At 39.0% G+C, this 27861-nt stretch overlaps 2 protein-coding genes across 2 annotated transcripts; both read right to left on the reverse strand.

Moving 5' to 3' along the window:
• Positions 1-7281: 7281 nt before the first annotated feature.
• Positions 7282-18341, reverse strand: zc3h12b (zinc finger CCCH-type containing 12B). Its single transcript, XM_020085372.2, has 6 exons — positions 18202-18341; positions 13452-14234; positions 13175-13314; positions 12763-12997; positions 12357-12463; positions 7282-12246 (listed from the first exon to the last, which is right to left on the reverse strand). Exons 2-6 carry the CDS (start codon positions 14081-14083, stop codon positions 10820-10822), a joined length of 2541 nt encoding a protein of 846 aa, XP_019940931.1. The 5' UTR covers positions 14084-14234; positions 18202-18341; the 3' UTR covers positions 7282-10819.
• Positions 18342-19298: 957 nt separating this feature from the next.
• On the reverse strand, positions 19299-27222 carry LOC109628715 (APC membrane recruitment protein 1-like). The gene is made up of 2 exons (XM_020086017.2): positions 26825-27222; positions 19299-25436 (listed from the first exon to the last, which is right to left on the reverse strand). The coding sequence occupies exon 2, from the start codon at positions 25327-25329 to the stop codon at positions 22219-22221; it is 3111 nt and encodes a 1036-aa protein (XP_019941576.2). The 5' UTR covers positions 25330-25436; positions 26825-27222; the 3' UTR covers positions 19299-22218.
• Positions 27223-27861: the final 639 nt, after the last annotated feature.

Genomic DNA, 27861 nt, shown 5'->3' on the forward strand with positions numbered 1-27861 from the left:
CCCATGATGTTGGAAGGGTTTATGCAGTCTGCTAACAGCTAGCACAAATGCTATAATATATAATACAATGATAAAAGTCTGTTTAGATGGAGATTAAAACTACATAGTGGCTACCTCATAGTTTGAATACAGTATATGACACTATCTCTCTAGTTAGTGCTGCATTACACAAACAGGACACAAAAATGAATGATGCAATAATGTGCACTAAGGCCCAAGAAGTACATTAACTTCTATTATATATTTTAACTACTGTAACAGTAGAGACTCATGATATTTGAGGGTTTGAGCAGTGTGCAGCTAACACATCTATAATAGATAATAATGATAAGGTCTATTTAGATGGTGATATAAACCTACTTCTTAGATTAAACCGTATTTAATAATATTTGATTTGTTAACATTCACTTCAGCTGAAGTACATATTCCCAATCAATATATTTCTTTTCATTTTAAATTATTGGGTCTTATATCTCAGGCTGCTGTATTTTTGCACACCTAAGACACTGTGTTTTAGACTGATTATACTTCAGTACATTGAGTTGTCATTGTGTTTACATTGTGGTAGGTTACATTCATCTTTTCAATGAACCTCTATCTGATGGTCAGATGTGTGCACTCCGTCTGATTTGCCCACAAAGAGGGTTAATTCAGTGAGACAGTGATAATGTACGACAAGGATATCACACCTGTATCCAGATAAATATGGTTTGAATCAAATGTAAGTAATGCACTTTAATTAACCTTATAGCTTCACTTCTGTAAAGTTGGGTTAAATAAGGTTGAACATACAGTAAGTCAGCACAATTATCAGAGGTGTTTTCCTAGCTTTCACACAAGGGCGTAGGTTTGATCACAGAAGTGGGCGAAGGTGGTTGTGGTTTGTCTTTCTTTTTTTTTATCTCCTAGAAAATAATGAGTTAAGTGTTCCATAACAATGTTGGTATACATGTTATTTCCTTTATAGAGACCTGATATTTTTACTTATACTATTTTTATGAAATTATTTGACAAACTCAACTCAAACTATAGTTTACAATGTCAAAATTAACTCAATAAAAAATGGTAAGATAATTTCTTGCTGATCAGTTCTTGTGTTTTTTAGGAGGATTATGAAAATCAAAGCAGCTCATTTATTTTGTTGTTTTATCAGTTTTGTTCTATTACCTGGAAATGCAGAGGCGTTGAGGGGCTTTTTTTTCAGCCCTCAGACTGTGGTGGATCTCACATACACACATACGGCTCCGACAAGCTCCCCCCGCCTATATTTTGTCTGAGAGACTAAATCTGCGAAACACTTTTTACTTTTCACTCTCTACTTCTTGTAAAGCTCAAATACTGTAGAGTATTAACTGAAAGTGGCTTAGAGCTTTTCCCATCTGGAGTTTGATAGATGGACTGTGAGAGAACAAGGGTTAATGGTCTGTCAGTGAAAGTAAATCTAGTTGGAATTGTACCCATGCTTTCACATGTGAGCTTTCAGAGCAGAAAGAGACAAACTAACAGAGCAGCCAAATTCCAGCTGCCAGAACTGCAAAGAAAAGAGGAATGTCAAGGGTCAGAGCCTCAACAACAAATTACAACGAGTAATCTAGAATCTACCAACACGTTATGACACATATTTACACTCGGCATGTGATAACTAGTTTAGATAATAACATTTATTTTCGTGAAATCTAGCTAAATTATATTGAACTAACTAAAATACCAAACTATATTATGTATATATTATAACTATTACCGCACACATTAGCAAGTTATTTGAAATATTTGTTGTGGTGCATGGGAAAAATCATTTCTGGCACTCCACCACAGAATTCCAGCTGGGCTGTTTGGTTTCCAGGGTGGCAGTGGACTATGAGCATTTTGTGACCACTCATACCCTGTGGAGCCATAAATAAACTGCCTGACTCTGGTCAGAAATTCTTCCATAAAGGGCGACCCTCCGATCACCCTGAGCAGCACTTATTAAAATTTCATTTTTCTCTGTCAGAGAAACAGCTGGCCTAAACTGCGTCACATAACACTTCCTTCACTTGTAGACTGCTTCATCGTTAGAGACGAGGCTTCAGGCCTTTTGACTTTTTTTTGGTCTGCACCAGATGGAGCATGATGAGTCATCGAACGGTCCATATTTTTCTCCCATTGCTTTAAATGACTAAAATATGTCTTCTTCATGCTGCTTTACTCATAAAATTCTTTGTTGCACGTGCAATAAATGCCTGATGCTCGGTCACGACATCTAGGCCCCTGCTGCTCTAGATGAAACTTCATGCTCGATCACACCACGATGAGAATTTGTGGTCACACGCTTTCTTTTCACAGCAGCTAAAAACCACTGCAGGTTACGGTTAAAGTGCACATTTCCCAGCACAGTGTCCCCTAGCTGATGATGTTTTATTCTCTGTTTCTTAAAGGTCCAGTGTATAAGATTTAGATGAAAGGGATCTATTGGCAGAAATTGAATATAAAATAATCCTAGTGATGTTTTCACTAGTGTCTAAATTGTATGAATTGTACTTTTCTTTGCCCTCGAATGGGTCTTTTATATTTAAATACTTTATATTTACATGGGGAGCGGGTCTTCTCTATGGAGACCACCATATTTTTTACAGTAGTCAAACTGAAAATCTTTTGAGTTTTCATGATTGAAGGCTACCACAGTTTCTCTTCATGTTTGGAAGGGGAGGGTGAAATGAGGGTATTCAGCTGCAGCAAGCAACTTCACCACTAGATGTCAATAAATTGTACACACTGAACCTTTAAGCTCCTCTACACCTGCTGCACAGGGTCCATGTCACAGAGCTTTTTAGTTCATGCAGTTAAATTGACTCTATAACGTGACTCTATCCAGCAAAGTTATTCCTGTCCGTTTTCCCCTCGTTGGATTGTTTGTAAGAAGGATTACACAACCACTTGAAAGATTACTAAGAAACTTGGTGGAAGGATGTGGTATGAATCATAACATTTTTGTGGAGATCTGATCAGGGGGCAGATGTAGGAATTGTTTCGTTAACATAAGAGATAAGGCCTTTTTGAGATATAGGAATTTCCCAGGACATCCCAGGACATTTTTTTTGTCACATTTAGGGAACAGAAATATATATAGAAATATATATGTGGGAAATTTGGTCAGTTTGATTGATTTTAAGGGAATTGTTGGGCCTTAGCAGAGGCATGCTCTGCTGTGCCATTGTAGTTAAAAAAGTTACTTTTAGTTTGTGTCCAAGATGTTGCTGTATTACCAGTATATCCTTTAGGCTATTTGTATATTTAAATGTCTGATTGCACAAAAATGAGCAATCGGAAATGATGACAACTTCTAAGTTTTAATGATTAGTAGATGATGGAGTTACTGGAGACTGACCCTGATGTGCTTTCTCTGGGAGTATTAAAGCAGCAGAGATGTCACGGTACTTTTATGATGAGTCATGTCTTCACTCACATGGCAGGATGACCTCCAGCAGTCTCAACTCACTGAATGAGCTTCTCACCAGTAAATTAACTTTGCCCAGGGTTGCATGATTTCTGTGGTGTTAAAAAAACATTTCATATTTAACATTTTTACATGTAACATTATGTGTTGCAGTACACTGATGAAGGCGTAAAGCTTATTATCTATCATCTTATCTCAGAAAAAAAGGTCACCAGGAATTCAGTGTTATCTCCAGCTACATCAATCTGGGTTTTAGGAATCAGATTATATATATATATATCTAGCATTATATATAGTATATATCTTAGAGAATGTTTCAATTTGTTAGTTCTAAAAAGTAACAGTCCATTTTAGCAACAGTTGAACTCATAAAGTCATGAGTTCAATGATACATGCACTGACCTAACCCTAACCCTTAACCAGCAGGTGGAGCCACAGCCCCTGTACATATAAAGAGGGACTGGAAATATTAGGCATCAACCTGTGAAGAACTATACAAAAATGTTGAACTGATTTCAAGATAAGTTCAAATGTTTTTTATGATCTTTCAAAGATAAATTATGAAAACATTGAGTCTTTACTTCCACAATATTAAGACTGAGAAAGAGTCAAACACTCATGTCGTTAATTATCTACATCGCTCCTTATCTATTTAACTTCTTAAAATAGATACTTTCAACAGGCAACCATGTCAACTTTCATGGAGAAGGCATGTCATTGTTCAACCATGACCTAAATAAAGAATTTAAAATGTATTTAGACTCTCTAGATTATAGTTATTGAATAGGTTTGATTCCCAGTAACTGTAGAATTACTACACATTACAAGATATTTTCTCACAGTTCTTCACTCCACGCACAAAACTATTTTCCAAATTGGATGCTCTACTTGAGAAACATGAAAAACTGAACTTGCCACAAAACTTCATCACAATTGTGTTTCTGTTAAGTGTGGTGTCTTGGCTCACTAAAAATAAAAACAATGTATAAAACACAGCTTGAACAGTTTTTCTTTATTTATGGAGAGAAACACATTTTGTCATTAAGACTTACATTTTGTTTGAGCCCACAGACCCAAATAATCTATCCTTATATATTTTGGTCTATAAAAGCAATTCTCTCCAGTTAGTGTGGATTACAATACTGCAGATCATCACAACACAAAAAAAAACTTGCTTTTTATATTTCCCTTTTCACATTGCAGACACAGACGGTCTGTAGGAGACCAACACAACTTCAGAAAGGTGACCACTCAATTTCTCAGAATTAGAAAACAACCAAGTGATTTTAAATGTCTGTAACCTGAGTAATACACTGTATATATGTACAGTCTGTTAAAATGTGTGTGCCTCTGTCAAAGCATTTTCTGCACCAAGTATTTTTTTTTTTTAATTATACTGTAATTCAAACTGCGAAACACCAAATGACCACAAACATTTGTGTTTGATTCAATTATCACTTTGGTCTTGATCTTAGCCACTAACAACCAATTCTCTTCTTAAAGTAATTTTATCAGTCTCAGCATTTGGAAATAAGCAGTGGTCTAATGCTAACTGGCCTCAGACACCAAAAAAATCATTAAATTACAGATGGTGAATAATTCAATATTAATCACAATTCAACACAGCTTTGCTCTGCCAACATACAGGGTTAGTCATTAAATCAACTGCCAAACACTTCATTGAATTTAGGCCTGAAAAGGATCTGTATCTTGAAAGAACATTAAACATAAATCTGAGTAAAACCTGACACTGAATTTAACAGCCAGCATCAGGCTGTCTGTGATAAACTCATCTGCTTCATTCTGATCATGTGGTGACGTCATCTGGCACGCAACTACCTGCCAATCACAGATTGAAATGTTTCTTATTCTTTTAATCGTTATTTAAATGTCAGACGAGACACAGATTTGTGTTTGGTGTTAATTTACTTTTAGTTTATAGGACATGGAAAATAAATCCTTTTGTCCTTCTTAATATATATCATTGCATGACAACCCGTGAGTTGAAACGTAAGAATTTACATTTGACAAAGCCACCCAAGAAAAACTTTGGCATATTTAATTATAGGCAAGATATATTCAAAAATATTGAAATTCTGATTAAAATAGCATAAAGCAGACACGTCAGCTAAGAGGAAATAGATGCACTTATCCAAGGTGCACAGGGTACAACACAGAAATTATTTAGGTATTTGAACAACTGAAGTAACTGTGACATTAACAAATCGCTTTCTATATATATATACACACACATGTGTGACTATGTACAGAGAGGACACGATGCTTACTGCTGCACACAGGGTATCTGTGCACTGGTAGGTAGCAGGTAAATGTCCCTCTAAATTAACTACTGTACCCGGTAAGAGTTAGTACATACCAATGGGCTACTCCCAGTGACACACAGTGTCACAAACATTATGGCATTGATTGTTTTCCTCTTTATTTAAATAAAACTATTTTCATATTATACATTTCATATTTTTTTTTACATTCAAGGTATAGATACAATTTGTATCAACAAGCAAAGGTCAATTCTGAACATTTGTGGCTTAGTTGTTTGCGGCACATTCAAAGGGAGGGTGGGGACAGTGAGCCACCATTCTGGCTTTTAAGTGTAAAGCAGTAACATACTGGATTGTTTTGTTGAGTTTTTAGCTGTGATAGTAAAGGTTTTACTTTTAGATTAGAAGAGATCAATGGCCCAGTGAAAACAGAGTCTTTCTGCAAATAGTCTGAGCTACAGGGACATTTAAATATTTGAAATATCTGAAACAATTAAAGTTCCACATTTTCCTTATCTGGACAAAAATGTCCTAATGCCCAAATGGGAATTTTTAAATTTGAGTCTTTAAAAATGTAGAATTGCTTATATCAATGCTGTTATTATGGGAAATGCAAATTGTCCATGAGTCCATTTTATGTAATGACAGAAGTTCAAGCAGTGTGGAACTGTGTCAGAAACTAGTGACACAAGTTTGTGAGCAAAATGAGCTAAATTAAATGTATCCATATTTTTGTAAAACAAAAAACAAACTGGGTTAAAAAATGTAACAGGATCCATCCAAATTTAATTTGATATTATTTCATGTGGCTTAGGAATCTTTAATATAATTATGGATTCATTATTTGGCACACATGTCAGAACACCACTCAATGTCATGACTAATGTAGCAGTTCACAGCAAAAAATAAACAATATCTATAATTTTCACATTGATAAAATAACCACTACAATAAAACCCTGGCAATTTTCATTTTGGTCAGTTTGTGTTGCTTGTGACCTATGTTATAATTACCAATTCCTTATCACATATAAAGTAAATGCAGTCTGAGATCATCTGGGCGACTGACTCTTCCAGTGTTTAGGTTAAAGAAGGATTTCACAATCACTAGAAAACTAGAATTTAATCAGTGGCAGATTACTTCATTATTTTTGCAAATTTCTTTTTGTAATATGACAATTCAACGATCTCAAGGAGAAAGGACGGCACGCAAACTTTGAGCCAAATGCCAGAAACAACCTTGACAGCAGCCTTGCAATCTGATTGTTTCACATGAAGAAACATTTAGGCAGGTTGTTTCACCTTCTCATGAACAGACCGCCGGCCCCAAGTGGCCTCGTCTTTTTTCATGAAAAAACAAGTCAGCAAAGCCCAAAATTCATTTGGGCAAAAACACATTCAATTTTTTTTTCTTTATGTCTGCTCATATACCAAGGTTGTACCTAAACATTGTAAAGAAATATATATTTTAGAAGCACCACCAATGAGACAAAAGTCAGGCTCACACAATTAGCCCTGTTAAAGAGTAATACCACTCAGTTTAAAAATTCTCAAACTATTATTATTTATTTTTTTTGTAATCACAAAATCACAGGATAAATTAAACAGGTCTGTGACGCCATCAAATCAAAGTTGGATGATACTCCATTTAGTAAAAATGGGAGCCAAACGTTCTGTTTGAAAACAGCATCACTTCACTGTGTTTTCAAATATTTTTTAAGATAATAAAACACCAAAACAAGAAACTGTCCCCTTGTCATTTTTATCCAACTCACAATGGAGTCTTTAAGACAAGGGTACCCCATGCAATACTATACTGTAAATTTGTAATGCTCAGTCATGCATGTAGGCCTAGAGGTACCAAACCTGAATCCTGAAATTAAGTGGCATTTCCCTTTAAATGCATTCTCAGACATCCTCTTGCTATTAGGGTCGTCTTTACGTTATGTTACAACTTCTTTGCAGTTGTAGGGCTGAATGTTTCTTGCACCCTTTACGGACAAACATCACTTTATCTGACTAAAGCTGCATCATGTAAAGCCACCCTATTAGCCCAGATTTCTAGATCTCAAGGTGCATAACAAGCATAAACACAAAAAAGTACAACGTTTTGCAATGCTATCTCCACGTACAACTGTACAAAACTGTTTTTTTTTTAAGGTACTACATGTTACATGTAGGATTTTTTGTAGGACAAAATAGATCTTCACTTGAGAGGAGACTCTTGCCTATAACCACTGGTTTTTGGCAGGAAAAGACTGATAATAAGAAAACTGAAAGCATCCTGAGAGCAATGTGCTGCAAGGCACATCCCAACCCTTCCATGATCCTTGCCCTGGAGACTGGTTGCAGGTATGATGCATACTGTTTGTCTGGTTTTCAGCTCCCCCCTTCCCCAAACAAAATAAGATTTCCCTTGCCAGCATTTTTTTTCTAGCATTCACTTTTTTTTTGTACAGTTATTGAAACTTCATCATACTCTACATAATATCACAAAATGAGTCTGATATTTCAACTCATTCCAAGGCCCAACCGCTTTTTATCATTTTATTAAACAAAAGTAACATCAGGTAAATATTCAGTCTGTTTTTCAGAATTCATTGTGCAAACATTTAAACTGTGATGTAAACACTGTTTCCTTCTCTATAGAGAAAATTGTCCCTACCTAAGTCTCATCACAGCCCCGTGTATTTCATATGTTTCATTATGTAGACATGCACATGAGAAACAGGTTGAATCAGGTTAAGGCATGATATTGGCCAAATCGATCAGATGCAAATGTATTTATTTCAAATCCGAGCTAACATGCAGTTTTATCAGAAAGCAGATAGGCCCGCTCTCTCCTCCACACTGTCAAACCTGTATGTGTATTTAATGTGTTAAAATAGAAGTCAAGTGTTTTTTTTAATTTGGACTGATGGTTAAGTAAAAGGCTTGGCTCTGTCATAGGACAGCATGTTTTATTGTTGAATGCCTGTCGAAGGTTGTTCAGTATAAACTGGATTTAAAGGTACAGTGTGTAGAATTTTGTGATATCTAGTGGTGAAGTTCCATGTTGCAGCTAATACCCCTCACCTCACCCTCCCTTTCCAAACATGAAAAAGAACCTGCGGCAGCCTTCAGTTGTTATAAAAACTCAAAAGGTTTAGTTTGACCAGTTTGCACTACTGTAAAAAAATCATGGCGGCCTCCATAGAAAGGACCCCCCTTGATGTAAATATGAAGTATTTAAATATAAAGGGCCTTTTCTGGGGTGGAGAAAACTACAATTTGTACAATTTAGATGAAACAAACTAGTGAAAACATCATGAGGATTATTCTACATTAAATATCGGCCAATAGTTCCCTTTCACTTAAATCTTACACACTGGACCTTTAATTATTCTGAACGGACACAAATAACAATTTGCTTTCATTACTGCCAAAGTAATGACACGTTTGCCATCCTGGATCTCTAACAAGCACAAACTAAAACAAAATCTATAAAATCTATATCAATGTTTCTCTTTATGTCTTAAACTGATATAATAACCAGGTTTCTCATTTTTCATGTCAGAAGGAGATAAAGGCTGGAAATCATCAAACCACTTAAGTGCATGTAAAATTAGTATTTGAAAAGTTAACCTGTTTCTAAAAACTAACTTCTCCACTGACAACTTGAAGGAGTCACTTAGAGCAACTGAGATAAAGTGAATATTTTCACATTGAAATGAATCAGCACAGAATATTGGACAAATATATAAATAGAAAAATCCTGGATGTGGCATCCAATAAAAAGTTTTACTATACACTATAGGAAATGATCCAAACACAGATAGTTAGTTTATGCTATAATCCAATCAATCCTGTTAACCAAAATGTTAAGTTATATAGAATGCTAACGCTATATAAATTCTTTTTTTGGCATTATTTAGCAGCTTATAAATGACTTTGAAACAATGGCTTTTGTGTGATCTATGTACATAAATATGTGCACATGTATACAAGTCAAATCTCTTTTTTGGCTCGTTTTTTGTGCACTGTCAAAATCTACCAAAATAGTAGCTTTGTTACGTGAGGCTGAGAAAATATATCTCTTTAGATACTGAGATAGTGCTTTACATTTGAAAGTATAGGAGGCTTCAACGACTTCTATTTCCATTGAAACCAATCAGACAATGACTAAAGCGTGAGGTCATTCAGATATAAGGCCATTAAATGTCATAGTTCATGCTGTGAGGTTATGTGCCCACCTCCTTTTTACTTCTCTTCAAAATAAACACACAAAAAAAGAAAAGAATTATTTACAGCAGAGGCAGACCTAAGCTATGTTATTTATAGTTCCACTGCACCAGAAACACTTTAGATTCCTTTCATAACACATTCACAGGGCCTGAACAAGATCTTCAAAAAAGTACATGGTGTACAAATGTCAATGTACTTTCCATGTCAGATTTAATAAGGCAAATATGGGAGACGATGCTGAGTTATTTCTTCCTATCAGGACTGTGCTGCCACGTAGCAAAGCTTTTTACTGATCGGCTTAGTTCACACTTACTCACAAAAGGACAAAGTTCAGTATTACACTAGCGAGCTACATTAGTACTGTTTCTTACATTATTTATTCATGAAATTATTTGTTAAATATTGAACACTTTGGGGGCTCCACATAATTTTATTTACAATGTAATCAATTGAAGATCAATTGATCTGAGGGACATTCAACAGTCCTGTTAAATGTTAGCAGATGATAATGACTGAAGCTTAAGTTTAACCATGAATATGGTGGGAAGCTGCTGTGCAGCTCCTGCTCAGGTTGTATGAATGTGTTATGAACCATATTTCTAATAAGGTAGATCACTATATCAACTTCGTATATGAAACAAATCTTAAAATTCAACTTACACTTATCAGACAATCTTCCTCTATGCTGACTCAGCTGTCATCTTAGTGATGTGACATGTGATCACTAGATGTCCCGTCAGACATTTAAAAAAAATTTACTAAACTCCTGAGGGGATATGTTGCACATGCAGCAACTTTGAACAAGTGCCTATCTTTACTATTAAAATCCCTACTTTCCCTCATCACATCACTTTTGAGTGTTTCATGTGGTGAACTGCTCAGTGGCATGACCTCAGTTTCGTAACAATAACAGCAGCAAGTTGTTGTGGGTCTGTTAAATGAGGGTTCTTCTCCATTACTGAGTGAACTACATAAGCAGGAAAGATGTTACAAAGGTTCCGATATGTTTGATACTGGTGGTCTGGGATCACATACCGATCTTGGTGTTCAGCTGCAGATGGGGTCTCCCATGGCGAGTTCCAGATTTGTTCCATTTTGTCTGGCATGCTGCGGACCATCACCCGCTCGCAACACGGCATCAGGCTGTTACTCAGTGGATATGAATGATATCCATAGGACTCATTACCACAAGGCAGAGGGTCCCAGCTTGCATGCTGCTCACGACACAGTGGAGGTCGCCGCTGTCTCATTGGGTTACTATCATACAGCCTTGAATCTGATATACTATCCATACGAGTCATACCTAGAGACCGTGTGGGCTGTGAGGACAGAGGTGGTAGGACATTCTGAGTGAGGGGATAGTCTCCAGGGCAGCTGGACCTGGCTCCGACTGCAGCATGCTGGAGATGTGGCGCTAGATGAGATCCAGACTGCTTACGGGGGCCCTGCTTAGGTTCCTCTGGTCCATAACTCTGCACCCTGGTCAGCGCCTCATGGCGAAAACCATGGGAGAAAGAATGCATGCGACCCTGTGCAGGAGACTGCTGCTGCCCCTTCATGCTCTCCTCTAAGCTACTGTCCACAGAGCTTGGGTACAGGTCCCCGTAGGAGGAGAATGAGTCGCTGTTTGAATGGCTGAGGCAGGATTCGGGGCAGTGGCTGGGATTTCTCTGATATACACCATGCTCGTGCTCCATGCTACAGAAACTGTCAACATTGTGCATGCTGCTCATGCTCATGTTTGAGAAATCACTGTGCAGTGAATAATATCCATGGTCGCTAACTGAGTCATACTTGGGGAACTGTTCACCGTATGTTACAGAGGCGCCATGGCTGTTAGTAACTAAAATAGGAGGGTACTGTACACTAGACATGTGCTCCAGAGAACTGTGTGCGAACTGCAAAGAACCCGGCACTGGGCTGCTGGCTGATCGTGTGTTCAAGGCCCCAGCTGCGTGGCTCTTGGCAGGCTGCATGGTGGGAACACTGAGGGCAGACACGAGGGAAGGCACTGAATTTGTCTCAGACTTCCTAATGACGGACAGTGCCTCTAGAGGTTCACAGGCCACTGAACGAATACTGGGGTCAGACTGACGTTTAGGGGCCACACGTTTGGCCTCAGTGTTGCTGTCCCCCTTTGCAGCTGCCGGACCAGTACCGCATTTAACTAAAGCCCCCTCACTCATCGTCTTCACTGCAGACAATTTGGCAAAGGCCCGTAGTTCATCAGCAACTGACCGCTGTGGCTGGTTGACACGTTCAGGATGATAGTACTTGCACTTATGTCCATATGTGCACTTTTTTCCTTGTTCAAAGAAAGAGTAGATAAAGTCAAGTAAAAGAAATGTTTAAATTAAACTGACAAAAATGCAACATTAACCAGACATTGCTTTAAAAGACGTTTGAGGAACTTACCATATGGGCACGGTTGTTTTTTGTGCTCTGGAACAACAGGACGTTTGCGGAGGAAATTTTCAAGGCTTGGACCATGTCTTCCCAGTGGATCATCAGGTGGCATAAACCTTTTAAAAATAAGTATTTATTTAAATGTCAGCATTATTATTCTGGTATCCCATTTTTTTTATCATTAAGGAGTAATTAGCAATGGTCATAATATGATCGATAAGTAGATTATGTCACAGATTTCTGTGGCAGAAGTCTTAAAATGTTTTCAATAATAAACATTTATACAACTAAACAGTTTGGATATAAAATAGTTTGTATTGTTTGTAGTAAATTAAATTTCTTATTTTAAGACCATATCCAAAAGATCTACAGCTACACTGTGTACTTGGTCATAAAAAACATCATAGGTTCTTACTTGTCATTGACAAATGAGTACATTAGGAGACGCTCTTCTATGAACTTCTTCCACTCTGGCTTCTCATTTTGCAAGTCTCTGTAGTTGTCATTCGACACAATAATTCCATCAGAATCATAAGCCAGCTTCACTATGAAGCGATCATCATAGCACACCACCCTTCTGCCTTGAACTCTCCGAGATGGAGTAAAAACCAAGATCTTCTCTTTTTCCAGCTTGCGTAATATTTCTTGATCTGAAAAATAAGTTTTATGTTAAGTTGACCACAATTCAACCAACAGCATTTAGACCTACTATATATCACAGTGTATTTTAAAAGTTAAAACATTTGAAAGTAGAAATAAAAGTAGGTACTTTTACATATATCAACTACAACTCAGCAACAACTAAGGACCTACAACAGCTTTATTACCTGTGATGACAGCATCGGGCCGTGACTGTTCCTTCCTCCAGGCTGGGACAAACACAGTGATGTCTTTGTGTCCTTTCTCCCGAAACCACTCAACAGCAAGTTGGATACCACGACAAGAGAATACCTCTTTGTTTCCATGGCTAGAGGTCAAAACAATGTTAGGTCTATTTAAATCGCATTAAAACTGGTACTCACTAATGGAAAGTGTTTCAGAACATAAACACACTTTGTAAGAATCACAGACCAATTAATAATTAGTGTATGTTTAGTGTCTTACCTCATTGCCACGTTTGAGCCATCAATGACGATGGGCCTGAGGTTATCGGAGGTATCCACAGATTCCTCTTCCACTGACACTTCTGGACTAGCGATCTCTTTAACACCGGGGGACCGTGATATCAGTGTGGCTGTACTGATGCAAGGTTGAATCTCAGGCTCTACTTTGTTTCCCAGCCTAACTAACTCAGCAAGAACATCGTTAATTAAAGCTGCAGACCCCAACTTGTTGAGCACAGTCTCCACCTGCTCTCCCGAATATCCCAACTTCAGAGCAAAATCCATCTTCGTCTGGTATTCCCTGTTGCTGGCAGCCTTAATCCCTGATCCAGCGCTGGTCTCATCCTCACGAAAATCTTGTGCGGTGCTACTCTGGGAAAAACTGGGCCTGTCTAGGCATGGAGATCGACAGAGCTGTCGATGGGGTTTTGTGACAGCCAAAGGTTCACGCTTTTTACAGCTGCTGTTGTTCACCTGAGCCCTCTGACGCTGCCGCTCTTCCGACTCACTTTCCGAGCTGCTTCCATCCTCAGACTCGTCAGTGGCATGCAGAGCCTCGCTTGAGTCAATGTTCTCCTCCCTGCATGGGCGTTTTTCCATTTTGAGCTTCTCCACCATGGACCATGCTGTCATCACGTTTGTCTTGACACCTCAGATTTCCACCCCATGCTTCCTCACCTCCACTGCAACCACGGAATCATACTCAGTGCTGGACTTTAGCACTACAGGCTGTTTGAGGAAAGCAACACGCACTAGTGAGCAGGCTTAATCAAACTATGTGATCCTGAAAGACAGCAAAAACACAATGGGAAGTATCAGTTAGAGATTCAACTGGGTTCAACTTTTACATACAGCCAAAAACTATTTTGAAAGAAACAATTTGCCTCTGTTCCCATAGATTTATTTTGTTGGCCCATCTAAAAAATTGTGAACAAATTAAATTGTTAAATGACAAAGATCTGCACAGCAAATAAGATCAAAGAGCAGAAAGATATTAGTGTCTAAATGATACATTCCTGTACAATTGTTCATTGGCTCGAAAAATCTATCATCTTTAAATGTGCCAACAACTCCTCAGCTCCCTCATTTTCTACCCTACTTGTGGTTGATCAATTTATTCTCCATCTATGGGAAACTATGGGGTAACAGTCAGTTCTATTCAGAGAGATGGAACATAAAAGTCCCCTGCCCAAATTAACACATGCACACTCTCTCTGTCCAACTGTGTTTTAGTGTCTGTTGTTCACAAACATCTAAACAAATCTGGTTCGATGTTTGGTATGCAGTTTTGCGGTGTCTGCCAAGCCTACAGGCTACACATTTTCACTCATTATCTGACTCATAGCAACAAACTTATTGAAACTTGCTAATTTGAAACCAATTATGTACTTTAAGCTTTAACTAACTTCCCATTCAAACTTGAGCAAAGTTTCTGTTAACTCATTTCCCCTGGTTATTGTGTAGGGAGAAATCTTTCCACATGACAGATAACAGAAATGTGAAGTTTTACAACTCTAATTGATACATAATGACAGTTTCCTCCACCTCATAAATTTCATAGAGGTTGTCTTATTTATCTGTTTTGTGTTGTGGATATTACATAAACTATTGTATTTATTCACAATAAACTCATTTAAAAAACAGTGTGACTGATCTCTTATGCAGGTGTTAAATAGAAAATTCAGATGCAACAGTTTCCACTTGACATTCCTGTCTCTCAGTCTTATTGTTTAAAAAATGAAAACTCGTCTTTCACAAGATGTCTTAATGTCAGGTACTGCAAAACAACCCTCGCCTCTATGAGCACAAAAGCCTTATTGCCTCACAAGAAACCTCCAAGCCAGCCAGACACACTAAGTGTGGGCTGAACAGTGTATCCCAGTGTATCCCCATGTATCACCTAAAGCCACCTGATAGACAGTCTCAATTTGAACAGAGTGGGGTGTGGGCCATATAAACCACACAACACTGTTAATAACTGCAAGTGTGCTTATAAAAATATATATATAATCAAAATTATTCTATTAACAAGTGCATTCACGAGCAGAAATGCGACACTACTTCCTCCCAGTCTTGCAGAGGGTAGAATACAGCCAGCATCGAGCTTCAAGAGGCGCAGCCCATGATGTGCGTTGCTTAGCAACACAGCCTTGTCATCAGCTAACTCCTTTTTACCAGTCACGACTAACACAAACACAGCTCATCATCTCTCTTCAGGCAGCCAGTAAATGCAGAACACTTACGGCTACATTACAACTCTACACCCAAACTCTTGAGGCAGCACCTTTTTCAATAAAACATTATATTACGTAGACATCTATCAGTGCTGATCATTGCAAAAAAAAAAAAAACTCAATCTGGATTCCTACATGTATATAAATCATTCTCTGACCAATGTATTGGTGTGAGATTTCTACTTTCAGCATTGGTTCATGCAAAAAAAAACTAAACAAACCTGAACTGCCACTGACTAAAGCATGACAGATATTTTGAGGGTCAATTTATGACAATAAGAATATACTGTTTAATTTAATTTTTTGTGTAAGCTTACAGCATCAGTGGAACATTATGTCACAATACTGAATAATTAGTATGACTACGATGAGAGCAAAGTAAGGATTGAACACTTACAAACAAATACCTGAATGGATGTTGAGGTAATGTGGGGAACTACTTCGATGCGACAAAATTTCACACAGCCCACTGTCATCTATCACATTTTATGACCACATCAGTACATGGTGAAGGAAGCAGAGCTCTTCCAGTCATTTTCCTTCCACCTCCAGATTCATAGGCTTAGACTCAGCAAGGCCTCCAGACTATCACTGCACGTATGCACAGACTCATGTAGTCCTGTTTCATAGCAACAAGTGAAACAGGTCCCTGAAGCCATCTTCTACATTGCTGACCCTACATTACATCCAGTACGGAACAGGAATGTGGTCAGCTATTGTTGCATTTATTGCTTGGGTTGTTAGATATCGTAAAATCCTCTTGTTTTCTTGGAAATGACCCAGCAGTTAGACAGAAGACCATGTGCTTGTTGCTGTGACATAAGTACCACCAACACCATACACAGAGTAAAGTCATCGTTGCTAAGGTGAAAGACTTTCCATTGTCATGTACTTCCAGCTTCCCTCAATCACTTCAACACCTGGTCACTGCGTTATGAACAACCAACCCTATATTAATGTAGATTTTTAGGACATATAGATACTAAATAATCTGATAACCAAGGGAAAGACACATTAAATGGTCATCCATGATATGTAACAAAGAAAAACAATGTGACGTAATTTCATTCGGAGCATTTACCAGATGATAGTACTGCCATCTCCTTTTATAATCATTTGAGGAGTGACATCTCTCCTTCTACAGGATATGTTGGCTGCTCATTTTACATATGAGAAGATGAGCAGACGAACAAAAAAATCCCCAGTATGAAACCAGAAGATTTTTTTTCAATGTTCCGACACTTAACCAAGATAGACAGATGTCTCAGTGATACAAAGTAAATCATATAACCTGTTGCTCAACATAAACCCAGACAGAAGTATACATTTTGTGTGAGATTTGCAGTTTATATCTAAGCGGCTGGCTGTCACTTATCATTTGCGATGGATACAGCAACGTCAAGTTTTCATTCAGATTTACACACGTTTATCAAGTGTTATTTGAGAGTGTTGAAGTGTTTCACATTAGAAAAATAAAAACCAGGTTCATTACACCTCTGTATGAATCAACTAACACATTCCCATCTTAATATTATAGGTCATAAAGTCCTGATCAACTTTGGTTTATCGATGTGAGCTTCTTCTCAACCAGTATTAAGTTTTGTTTCGATTAAATGTAGGGCTTTTTAAATAGAGTTTGAGATTTAAAAACCAATCCAGCAGGTTGTGTTTAAGTGAGTGGGAAACATTCAAACTAAAAGTGGAAATGATTGATGACAATGTTCAGACACTTTGACTTCCCTTAACACCAAACTACAACCAATTGAAAACAGAGCGTTTGATTACAATGACAGTGACCGTGGAGGAAAGCTCCTGAACGGATGTTATGTTATTACAATCATCACGTCGATACAAATCTAAGTGGAGAGCTGGGTCTCATTAGCAGCAGCAGCATCCTGAGTTGAGAGGGATGAAATGGAGGAAGGTTGAACAAGAGATTTCATACTTACAATCCTCGGATGGAATAACGTGATAAGAATAACTGAGGCACACGACGTCAGCTTTGTGGATGAATTGATTAGAGTTGACTGCTGTGATGCCCTTAGGCCCCGAGTAACGGTTAGCACCCGCTAACGGGCTGATCTAACGTTACCCACCGGTCAGCTGGAGAGTCACCGCTCCAACTGAACAAGCTAACCCACTTCTTGTTGTTAGCACACGGCTGCACAGTGGTTATAATAGCGGTAACTGTTGCTGCGAGCTAACGCCAACCACTCCGCTTGACAGGCAACCCTGCTGGGTTGAGTTAACGGGAACCTTAGCATAGCGAGCTAGGCAAGCTAACGCTCAGCGGTGATGGCAGCGGCTCCACAGGCTCCAATGCTAACGCTGGTTAGCTTTAGCTGCTAAACGTGCTAACATCTTCTTTGCCGAGAATACCACAGTTAAGTTGAGATAAAAGTTGACGGTGGTTTCGTGTTTGTGAGCGAGGCGAAAGCGCCGCGGAGCGACACGGCTCTCTGCATGACCTGCGCGTAAATCACCGGCGTCGCTCGGTTCTCACGGAGCTCAGCTCACCTTGTTGCTGTCATCCTCTTCGCCTCAGCGCTTGTGTTTTGCTGCCATTGGCGCTGTCGCAGTTTGCTCCGGGTTGCCAGATAACGCGAGGGAAACAAGTAAACCGAGAGGAAACAAGCCGGGGTCAGGAAACTTCATCTGTAGCCTCCACATACTCAAAGAGATGTTTTACCAACGCGGCGATTTGTTATTAACCATGTCTGTGAATAATAAGGATCCCTAACACTGATCAGCAGCAAATAAGCAAAGACATCGTCATTAATTCCCAGTAGAGTACAGACACAAATAACTTTATTATAGACTTAAATTTGGGTAATTAATTGTAATTCATTTGAGCCAACAATAACTAAACCTAATTGAATAACTAAACTCCAAAGTATAATTCCCATACACTTTGAATACATAAGTCTGCAAGCAGATTACACCAATCATGTATTCTTTTTAAATATAATATGTATCTCATGTACATGCATACAGAAAGGCTGTTTGTTGTCATCAATGATATATCCATGTTTGTTGTGGGCCCTCAGGAGCCTTTCCTAGACTCATATTTCAAAACTGAAAAAGTGCACTGAAAGGTCGACATTGTGTTTGAAAGCCTGAAGTCTAATAAACATGTTTTGCATGACTGAAACCAAGTTTTGAAGCCATGTTTTAATAAGATCAAACACATTTTATCTCTGTCAACATTATTTTGTATTCAATTTTCCGTCTTCAAAACTGCGACACTTTTTTCAGTGTTTCTTCAGCACACTTAAGTTTCAAATGTGTCACAGTTCATCAGTTTGTTTTCCAGGTTTGAAACCTTGTAAATTTTGATGTGAAATGGGTTTTCAAAGTTTTGAAAGGGTGAATCTACACCTGTTCTCCTACTACAATTTTATTTTTACAACATCCACTTAGAGATTCGCCCACACATTTGTGAGCTTCCGACTCACATGAATTTCGTCAGCGTCTTCCCCCAGCTCTGATCTGAAACTGAAACGGATGGTCTTAAAAAAGGTCAGCCCTGCCTCTGGCCTCATTGAACTTGGCAGAAATGTTAATCTCCCTCATGCCACTAGGCAGAAGCAAGTGAAATAAAATAAAAACAGAAATGCTTTCTTGACATGTTTATTTTCGTGTAAGGCAGTGTTCTACTCTGACAAAAATGTAACACACTTTCCAGAAGAATCCTGTGATGTAACATGAATGTAACCTCAATATAAAGAATAGCATAATAAAAAAGAGAACTCAAAGAGAATATTGCGAATTTGTAATAACCAGTCTAAATACGTTACAGTGTACAAATAGCTGAGAATATAACTACATTTGTTCAATATTACGCCATAAAAAACTACATCATCTGACAGTTTAACTTCTGACCAATAAAAACATTTCAAATCACAACAAAAAAATCGATACAAGGTGAGAATACCAGCTTATATTTTAGCATAACATTTCAACAAAACCAAAAAGATTTTTCATTCTATTAGCTTACAGTAACATGTGAAGGGAGTGCATCCTTAAAGTAAGAAATGTGCACTTTACAGGTGGAAAACAGCACCGAAGAAAAACAGCAGTCATGTCTAGGGCCAGATTGGCTCATCAGGTCTGAAGCCCGCACAGTAAATTACAGACTATTAGCTTTTTTACCTTGATTTCTTTTTACCATTTTATAGACAAGTTTCCAAGCTGTTTCCTTGATGTAAAGCACTTTCATACACACAGTACATTATCTGGAAATGTTCTTGACAAATGGTGGCTTCCACTTACAACACTGACTTCAGTATGTAAATGAAATCCCAGTCTACCTGTACATTTCCTATTAGATATTTAGAGTTTTTGCCAAATACAAAGATATCAAGATGCATGTTGTCTATCCGCCTTTTGAAGGCAGACATTTTGACGTGTCACAGTACAAAAATCACAGGTGTATATGATGATGTTGAGTTTCTAACATACAACAGATGTAAAACAATGGAAAAAATGAATACAAATATCTCAGGATGTAAAGAGGAGCCATACATTTAGAAGACAAAGACCAAGAGACTAACGGGCTGATGCCAGTGTCAATGTGCTGTAAACAAACACATGATTTCCGCAGCAATTTGTCTTATCTACCACTCACAGAGCTACAAGCCAGTCTCTAATTTACACATTCATACAGTTAATAAATGCTGCACTTCTATTACACTCATGCCGCATAGGCGTCAGGAGCAATTTAGGGCTCAGTTTCTTGCACAAGGACACTTTGGAAGATTGAGCAACCAACCTTCTGATTAGTGGACGACCTCAACCGTCTGAGCCACAACTGCCCCATGTTAAGTCCTGCCTCCTGCATGCTCTACTTGTAACACATCCGTCATCGCCACCCATCGCCTTAATGTTCCGAACATTTTCCTTTGGTTGCGATCATGTCTGACCCGAACAATCTCTTGCTGCATTCTCTATATCAGTGGTCGCCAACCCATCGATTTTGATCGACTGGTCGATCTCAACAGTCTTCACTGTCGATCCCTGTAACTCTCTGGACTCAATGGCTGCGGTTGCGCCGCAGATCAGCTGTGTCGGTTGTCTGTTGTTGACACGGGCAGCGTGTCCACTACTGGCGGAGGAGCTGCTGGTTTATCGACTGCATTTCCTTCAATACAAGTCGGATTATGTACTAAAACAAATGTCAGGACACTATGGAATGAAGACATGCATCCTTTGGTGTTGGAAATGCTCTTGTAACAAAGACAGATAAACGTTCACAGCAGAATAAACAGAGAAAATGATCTGTCACCTGAGTTTTAATGTTTATCTGTTGAATTTATGTCACAGCATTTCTGTTGACCAAATTCATTCTTTTGTTTTAATAAAGAGTTTTTTTATATTTGCAGGAGCGTAAGATGCATGGCTTCACACTTTATAGTATTTGTTTTTATTTCAGTACACAGGACTACTTTGATACCGGGAAATAGTTATATTTATGGCGATATTCAAGACAAAGCCTATGTAAAATCATTGTGCTGCAGTAGCAGATTCTCTGCAGAAGATATTGTTTAACTGAAGCTAAATATTGTAAATATGAATTCATATTAATGTGAATATTGTGAATCGAATAGATAAAGTTGCATAACTGCCTTTCTGTGTGTATATTTATGCTCGTACATTAAGCCTTTGACAGAATTAGCAGAAATAATAAATATGAACCTCCTAAGTGGGTTTTTGGACGATACCAGGGTGGTAGAGCTCAGCTTACGTTTAGAATTAAAAAGTGATCTTGGGCTTGAAAAGGTTGGTGACCACTGCTCTATACGTAAAAGACAAATTCTGGGTCCATGTCTGAAAACGGATCTGCTCTGAATCGTATCCTATAGTGGATTGAGGGACTGCTCCCTGCAAATGAAGATATTCCCCTCAGTGATTCTCCTCTTTTTGTTTCCTAAAAACAATCTACCTTGAAATGATAGAAAACAGCTGATGACATTTAATTTGGACAAGCCAACTTAAGCTTTACTGCAGCAAAGAGAGGCTGTGAAGAAGCAGTAAACACATCAGCTGGCACTTAAAGCAAACACACACTATGCATGTGTTTAGAGGCAGCTGGCTGTGCTATGGAAACCGGGGCTAATGAATAGCTTTGTAATCAACGTGTGGCTCAGTCCTGGAGGCTACAAAAAATAAAATCTTAATATTATTATTAATCAGTCGGATGAGATGAATCTGATCTGTGACCATTTCCAAATGCAAATAAAACAAAGAATCTCTTCTAATACCTTCAGTGGACTGATATGTCTGTGATCTGTGTGAAATGAGCAACCGTTGCTGTGCAAATGCAGAAAAACCCTTTTGACTTCCCAAGACAGCGCTGCAGTTGATGCAGCACGATGGCACACACTAAAGTAAAAATTTCAATTTGTGTCCCGTCAATCACAGTGTGCTACAAGGAATCCGTTGTGAAAAATAAGCAACAGTTATTCCTTTGGATGTAACATAAAAGCACTCATTGGCACATTTACACGTGATATTAACGGTATGAGTAAAAGTCGTTCAATCAAAGGTCGTCTCTGGGAGATCTGTGCAGGCCACAAGGCACCCCACATCCCTGGGCGTTCTTGTTTCACTGAGGGCGGCCATTTCATCTTTAGACACAACTGCTTTTAACTGACTCCCTGCATGACACATCCCCTCCCTATGAGCCACTGCTCTGCTTTTACCACACTGCTTGTAGGACTGCAAATTAGTGGCAGCTTTACAAAAAACCTCATCATCGTCGATATCCTCGGATAACTCCTCCACCATGTCAGGATAAACAAAGGTGCTATGAGGTAAACAGGAGTCCGATTGCAAAGGAATGTGGCACTGTCTGTTGTGCGGCTCTGTATTCTGTGACATCATATCACAGGAAACTCTGTCTGACACATTAGAGCAAAGACGCTGTACTTTACCATCAGGAAAATCACTGCTCGATAAAGAGGAAAATAGTTTATGTTTAACGTGGGCTTGACTAACGCTCTGTACTTCAGTGATTTCCCCATCTGTCAGAGGAAGGCTTAGAGCCATTTCTGACCTTTTTTGCCAAGATAAGGCCATAATGCTGCTACAGTCTTTAACATCTGATGCAGACACATGTACATTCTTTTTGTAATGTGGCAAGGAGTCTCTTTCAGGGTCCTTTTCAGTCTGCGTGCAAGAAACAATAGTGGCTCTTTCCTCTCTATATGTGTCAGGCATCTTCAACTCACGGCCCTCTGTGTCTAGAGATCTACTTTTCCTGTCTAGAGACAGTGGATTAGCCATGGACTGGCTGACTCTTGTAAGGCCTAGGTGCCGTGGGAGACTAGCAACAGCCCATGTGTTACTGATCAGGTTCTGTTCGTACAGGTCTAACATTTGATAATCGAACTCTGCAAACGCGTCTTTTTGCAGGTAGCTTTCTTCACAGTCCTGATAGGGCGATGAAATGTCCTCCTCCAGCTCCATGTGAATCTGCTCGTCGTATTCACCCTCGTTATGCATATCCACTACATCAAACGTGACTATGGTGGGTAAGGCCTCCATGTTTGGAGTGAAGGCAGCGTTCGTCTCCATATCATCCACGTTGTTGTGCAAGTTGCTCAGCATCCGAGAGTGTTTTGTGTAGTCAACGAGTGCTTGTGAGAAACACACGGTTTGCCCATCATCCAAATCGTTGTTAGAATCCAGAGACTGAGAGCTGATACTTTTGTATGGCAGAGCCACAGGCTTGTTTTCCTCAAGATGCTGCTCTTTGGGTTCACAGAATGTTTCAAAGTCGGGGTCAGACGTGCTTCCGAACGATATGCTGCTGTGCCTTTTCTCACAGTCTGTGTTGACGGATTTTGTTCTTTTTTCAGCTGAAACAAGTGTATTTCCTTTTTCATCAAACACATCCGCTTCTATATTATGCCTGCTGCCTGATGCTTGTGGTTTTGAATTCAAATTACAGTCTTTATTCAAGCTGATTTCCTGCCGACCAACCACGTTTTGTGCCGACTCAGAGGATTTACTGCTCTCAAAAAAATGTTGAACTTCATACCGCTCAGTGCTTATTTGTAATCGATCCATGTCTGGAACCAAGGCTGAATCCGTCACATCGACTGGCTCACTTAAATACTCGCACTGTTTTGAACCGGGAAGCTTTGATTTGCTCTCATAATGTGGACTGATGAGGCTCTCATCAGGTGCAAAGAGTTCATAGAGTGCATCTCCGCTGTAACTGTCCCTGGGTAATCTGTCTGTCTGCAGTCTGTCAGCTTTGTCTTGACCTTCCTCTGGCCCTGGGGTCGTTGAATCATAGTAGCCCTCATCACTGTTTGGAACTGATTCTTGATGCTCACTTTGAGGAGTCAACACATCAGCAATTGAAGAAGTGTCCATGCCACTGGCTTGTTGTATGCTGTTACTGTTTAATAAATCCATATTGTGAGAACTCGTCAGCTCAGCGGTCATATCTGTGTGGTCTTCGTTGCAAGCACAGCAGATTTTTTCCAAAGCCTTATTTCCCCAGAAATCATCAAGACACTCTTCATCCAAATCTTCAGGTGAGGCCATTTCTTCACCGCCACCCTGATATGTAAGATAGCAGGAGGCCCTCTTCCCTCCATTCCGGCTCCTCTCTCCAGAAACTGTGCTTTCCGTGATGCTGTCGTCTTCCTGATCTGCAATAATGTCCCCGCAGCCTGTGAGTGAGTCAAAGCTCTTCAATGATGCTACATCTCCAAACATCTGGTTTAGCTGATCCGACGAGCCAGTGGGCGCTTCAGACTTCAACACGGGGTCAGACTTCATCTGGACTTTGAGACGAGGCGAGTTGTGTCCCAGAGAAGTCTCCTCGCAATCACTTGAAACCACAGCCATCAAATTCATCTCCTCCATTTGAACATCACACATCTGATCATCGAGCTCAGACTTTGGGCTATCTTGCTCTACACTCTTCTCTAGAGCAACCATGACAGCACCACTACATTCAGCACCAATGGAAACGTCATGTATAACATCTGCAAAATCAGGCACATCAGGTTCAGATCCCAGGCACTCTGTGACAAACTTGGTGTTGTGCTGGACAACAGGCACCTCTGTCTTGCATTGGGGAGAAGACATTGCAATCATTTCGGTTTTATCCACGCCAGCATTTCTATGGTTTCTGTGATGCTTAAAACTGTTAAACAGACTCCTAAAACCTTTCTTCTGTCGACCGAGAGTCAGTGACTTCTGGTCAGCAGTGGGCTGGCTACATTCATTGTGACAGCAAGTGTGGAGCTCTCCTGAAGAGTCCCTCTGGCTGTGGTATACAGTGTCTCCAGCTGAGCAGTACCTTCCTCTCAGACAGTCATCGTGACAAACCTTACTCAGCCCATCATGCGTTTTACTTTTGGTGATTCCTTTCTTAGAGGAGCACTTGTTCTGATTTTTACTCCGTCCTCCAAAAAAACTTGGTAAAATACAGATATTTTTACGCACTCCAAAAAACGTCAGGGCAGTCCGGAATTTTCCAGGTTTTTGAGATTTCACAGCAGCATTCAGTGTGTCTGAATTAAGCTCCTCTGTGATGTCATCAAGGCTACATCGCGAAAGTGATTCGGAGACTGTAGCTAAGTCCTTGGTGTCACCAGGTAGCTCGTCTACCTTGCGAGAAGCCATGGCTATTACTTTTAAAAAAGCAGTCCAACAGAAGGCATAGTAGCTGTATTTTCAAAATCAGCTGGTGGGATGATTGTCGTGAATTTCTCCTCCATCCGATATGAGACCTGTATCGAGAAAAATTATACCAAATTAATCTTCTCTTAAAATTGGTTACATTCATATTATGTAAACAAAGTACAGGATCATATCGTGAATCTAACAGTGGAGTGGTATTTATGTCCAATATACCTATTAGTGTCGTCTGCATTATCGTGGCCATTAATCTATTTTACTTTTGTCATTTAAAGGTTCAGTGTGTAGAATTTTGTGATATCTAGTGTTGAAATTGCATGTTGCAGCTGAACACCCCTCAACTCACCCTCTCCTTCCAAACATGAAAAAGAACCTGTGGTAGCTTCAGTTGTCATAAAAACTCAAAAGGTGTTTAGTTTGTCCAGTGTGGACTAATGTAAAAAACATGGTGGCCTCCGTAGAGAGGGTACCGTCGATGTAAATATAAAGTATTTAGATATAAAGGATCTTTTCTGGGGTAAAGAAAACTACAATTCATACAATTTAGATGACACTAACTAGTGAAAACATCATGAGGATTATTCTATATTAAATTTCTGCCAATAGTTCCCTTTCACCTAAATCTTACACACTGGACCTTTAAAAGTATATTCTAACATAAAAACATATTCACAAAGTCATAATGTATTTACATTTATTATTATGATCATCTTTTTTATTAGACATCCCACAAAGTTACTATTGACGAAAATGTGCCTCTTGGCTAACTCAGGTACAGTTACAGGTACTTAAATGTTGATGATGAACATTATTGTAATGTCCCGTTTCAAAACAAAGAAAGGAGCCTGAGTCTCTGCTTGTCATCTGGGTCATATCCACATCTGTATGGCTTGTTCTCGTTTGGTGAACACAGACCCGCACTTGACACGCCGAGTGCATTCATATTTTTATGCCTATGTTGATCTGAGTTGTCTGACTTGCTTTCTTATCTCGGTGTCTTTTTTCGTGTAAATTGTTAATTTGGTCCTTCCACAAACTGCATGTGCACATTTCCTGCCACAGCAGAACCATTACAACAGGAAACACACCAGGACACTTGCACATGCAGCTGATGAAAAGACCAAATACACAACACAATATCTATCTGCTTTGTTTTGAACATCAGTGTTTTTGTTTAATGAAAAGTTTGGCAAGTATTTACTGCATGTTTAGACAGAATTAAACCAATGCATACAACATTAATGTTTAGCTCAACGTGCAGATGAAGGATAAAAACAAACTGAGGTCTGACCACTGATATAAAGATATGACTATGCTACAGCTTTGCAATTAGATCTTGATCGAGGATGTTGGTTCACATTAAAATGAGTACACCTAACAAACATGAGCAGAACAAGTCTGAGACGGAAGTTTTTTTTAATCTAAAACCACAAAGAAACGGAGTCAGGTTAGCTAACCGAGCCAGAGTAAACAAACTCACCACCCACAGCTAACATCTCATAGCACCGGGCTGCTGTTGGTTTCTGCACACACAGGACCAGGCCACCTCTCGGGGTTCAGTCTTTGACTTTGTGGTGCTTCTGGGTTGCGGCTGCTGGTGGACCGGGGCCCCGGAGCAGCTCGGACCAGACACGGCTACAGTTGTTAGCTGTTAGCAGCTAATGCTCCAAACAATCACCGGGGACGTGTCCTGCAGCTTGAGGCCGAGATGTGAGTCAGTCGGATCCACAGGTTCTGGATCTATGGGTCCAGTTTACACACGCGTGTGGATTTATACATGAGATGCTCACATTAAGCGTGAAGAGTTTAAAGCCCAGTGTTTAAGAGCTGGATGATGACTTCATCTCTACACCTCCACATCTCCTCTCGGCGCACGATAGTGACGCAACATGTGTGTAGCGTGTCATTAATAAGGGATTCTTTTTTTCTCAAAAATATTACAAACATTGTCCTTCCAAATTTTATGTTGTTAACTTACTGTATTTGTGTATCATTTAGCCAAACCCCTGATATAATTATCAGTGTATTTAATAGTTTAACATTTTTAATAGAGAGAAAACTACATACTGCTACATATTTAAAAAAGCATATTTAATCTGAGAAAGTCCGACATATAATATCTAATATCATGACAAACAACATTGCATGATTTTTTTCCATAAATAAAAATGATTTTTGTAAGGTACAGCTCAGCTTTGGCGTCTGCGTATAAATCAATATTCATTTATAAATTAGTTCAGTAGTCTCACAAATAGCAGTTTGCATAGAATCATTTAACAAAAAGATGATGAGTAACTACATCTAAATATATATTAGAAATGTGTCCTTTGTTGACATGTTTGATACAAAACTGCTCAAAATATATTTTATGAGCTTACTTTTAATTAATTTAACCATGTTCTTCTTTTACTGTAATCTTAACATTGTTTTAATCCTTTTAAAAACCTTTTGTAGTTTGAACAACTTTTACTGTCTCAATGTATTCTATTTGGTAAGTTTCTGTTGTTCTGTTTTATT

The sequence above is a fragment of the Paralichthys olivaceus genome, chromosome 15 (genome assembly GCF_024713975.1).
Source record: "Paralichthys olivaceus isolate ysfri-2021 chromosome 15, ASM2471397v2, whole genome shotgun sequence".
Classification (NCBI taxonomy): Eukaryota; Metazoa; Chordata; class Actinopteri; order Pleuronectiformes; family Paralichthyidae; genus Paralichthys; species Paralichthys olivaceus.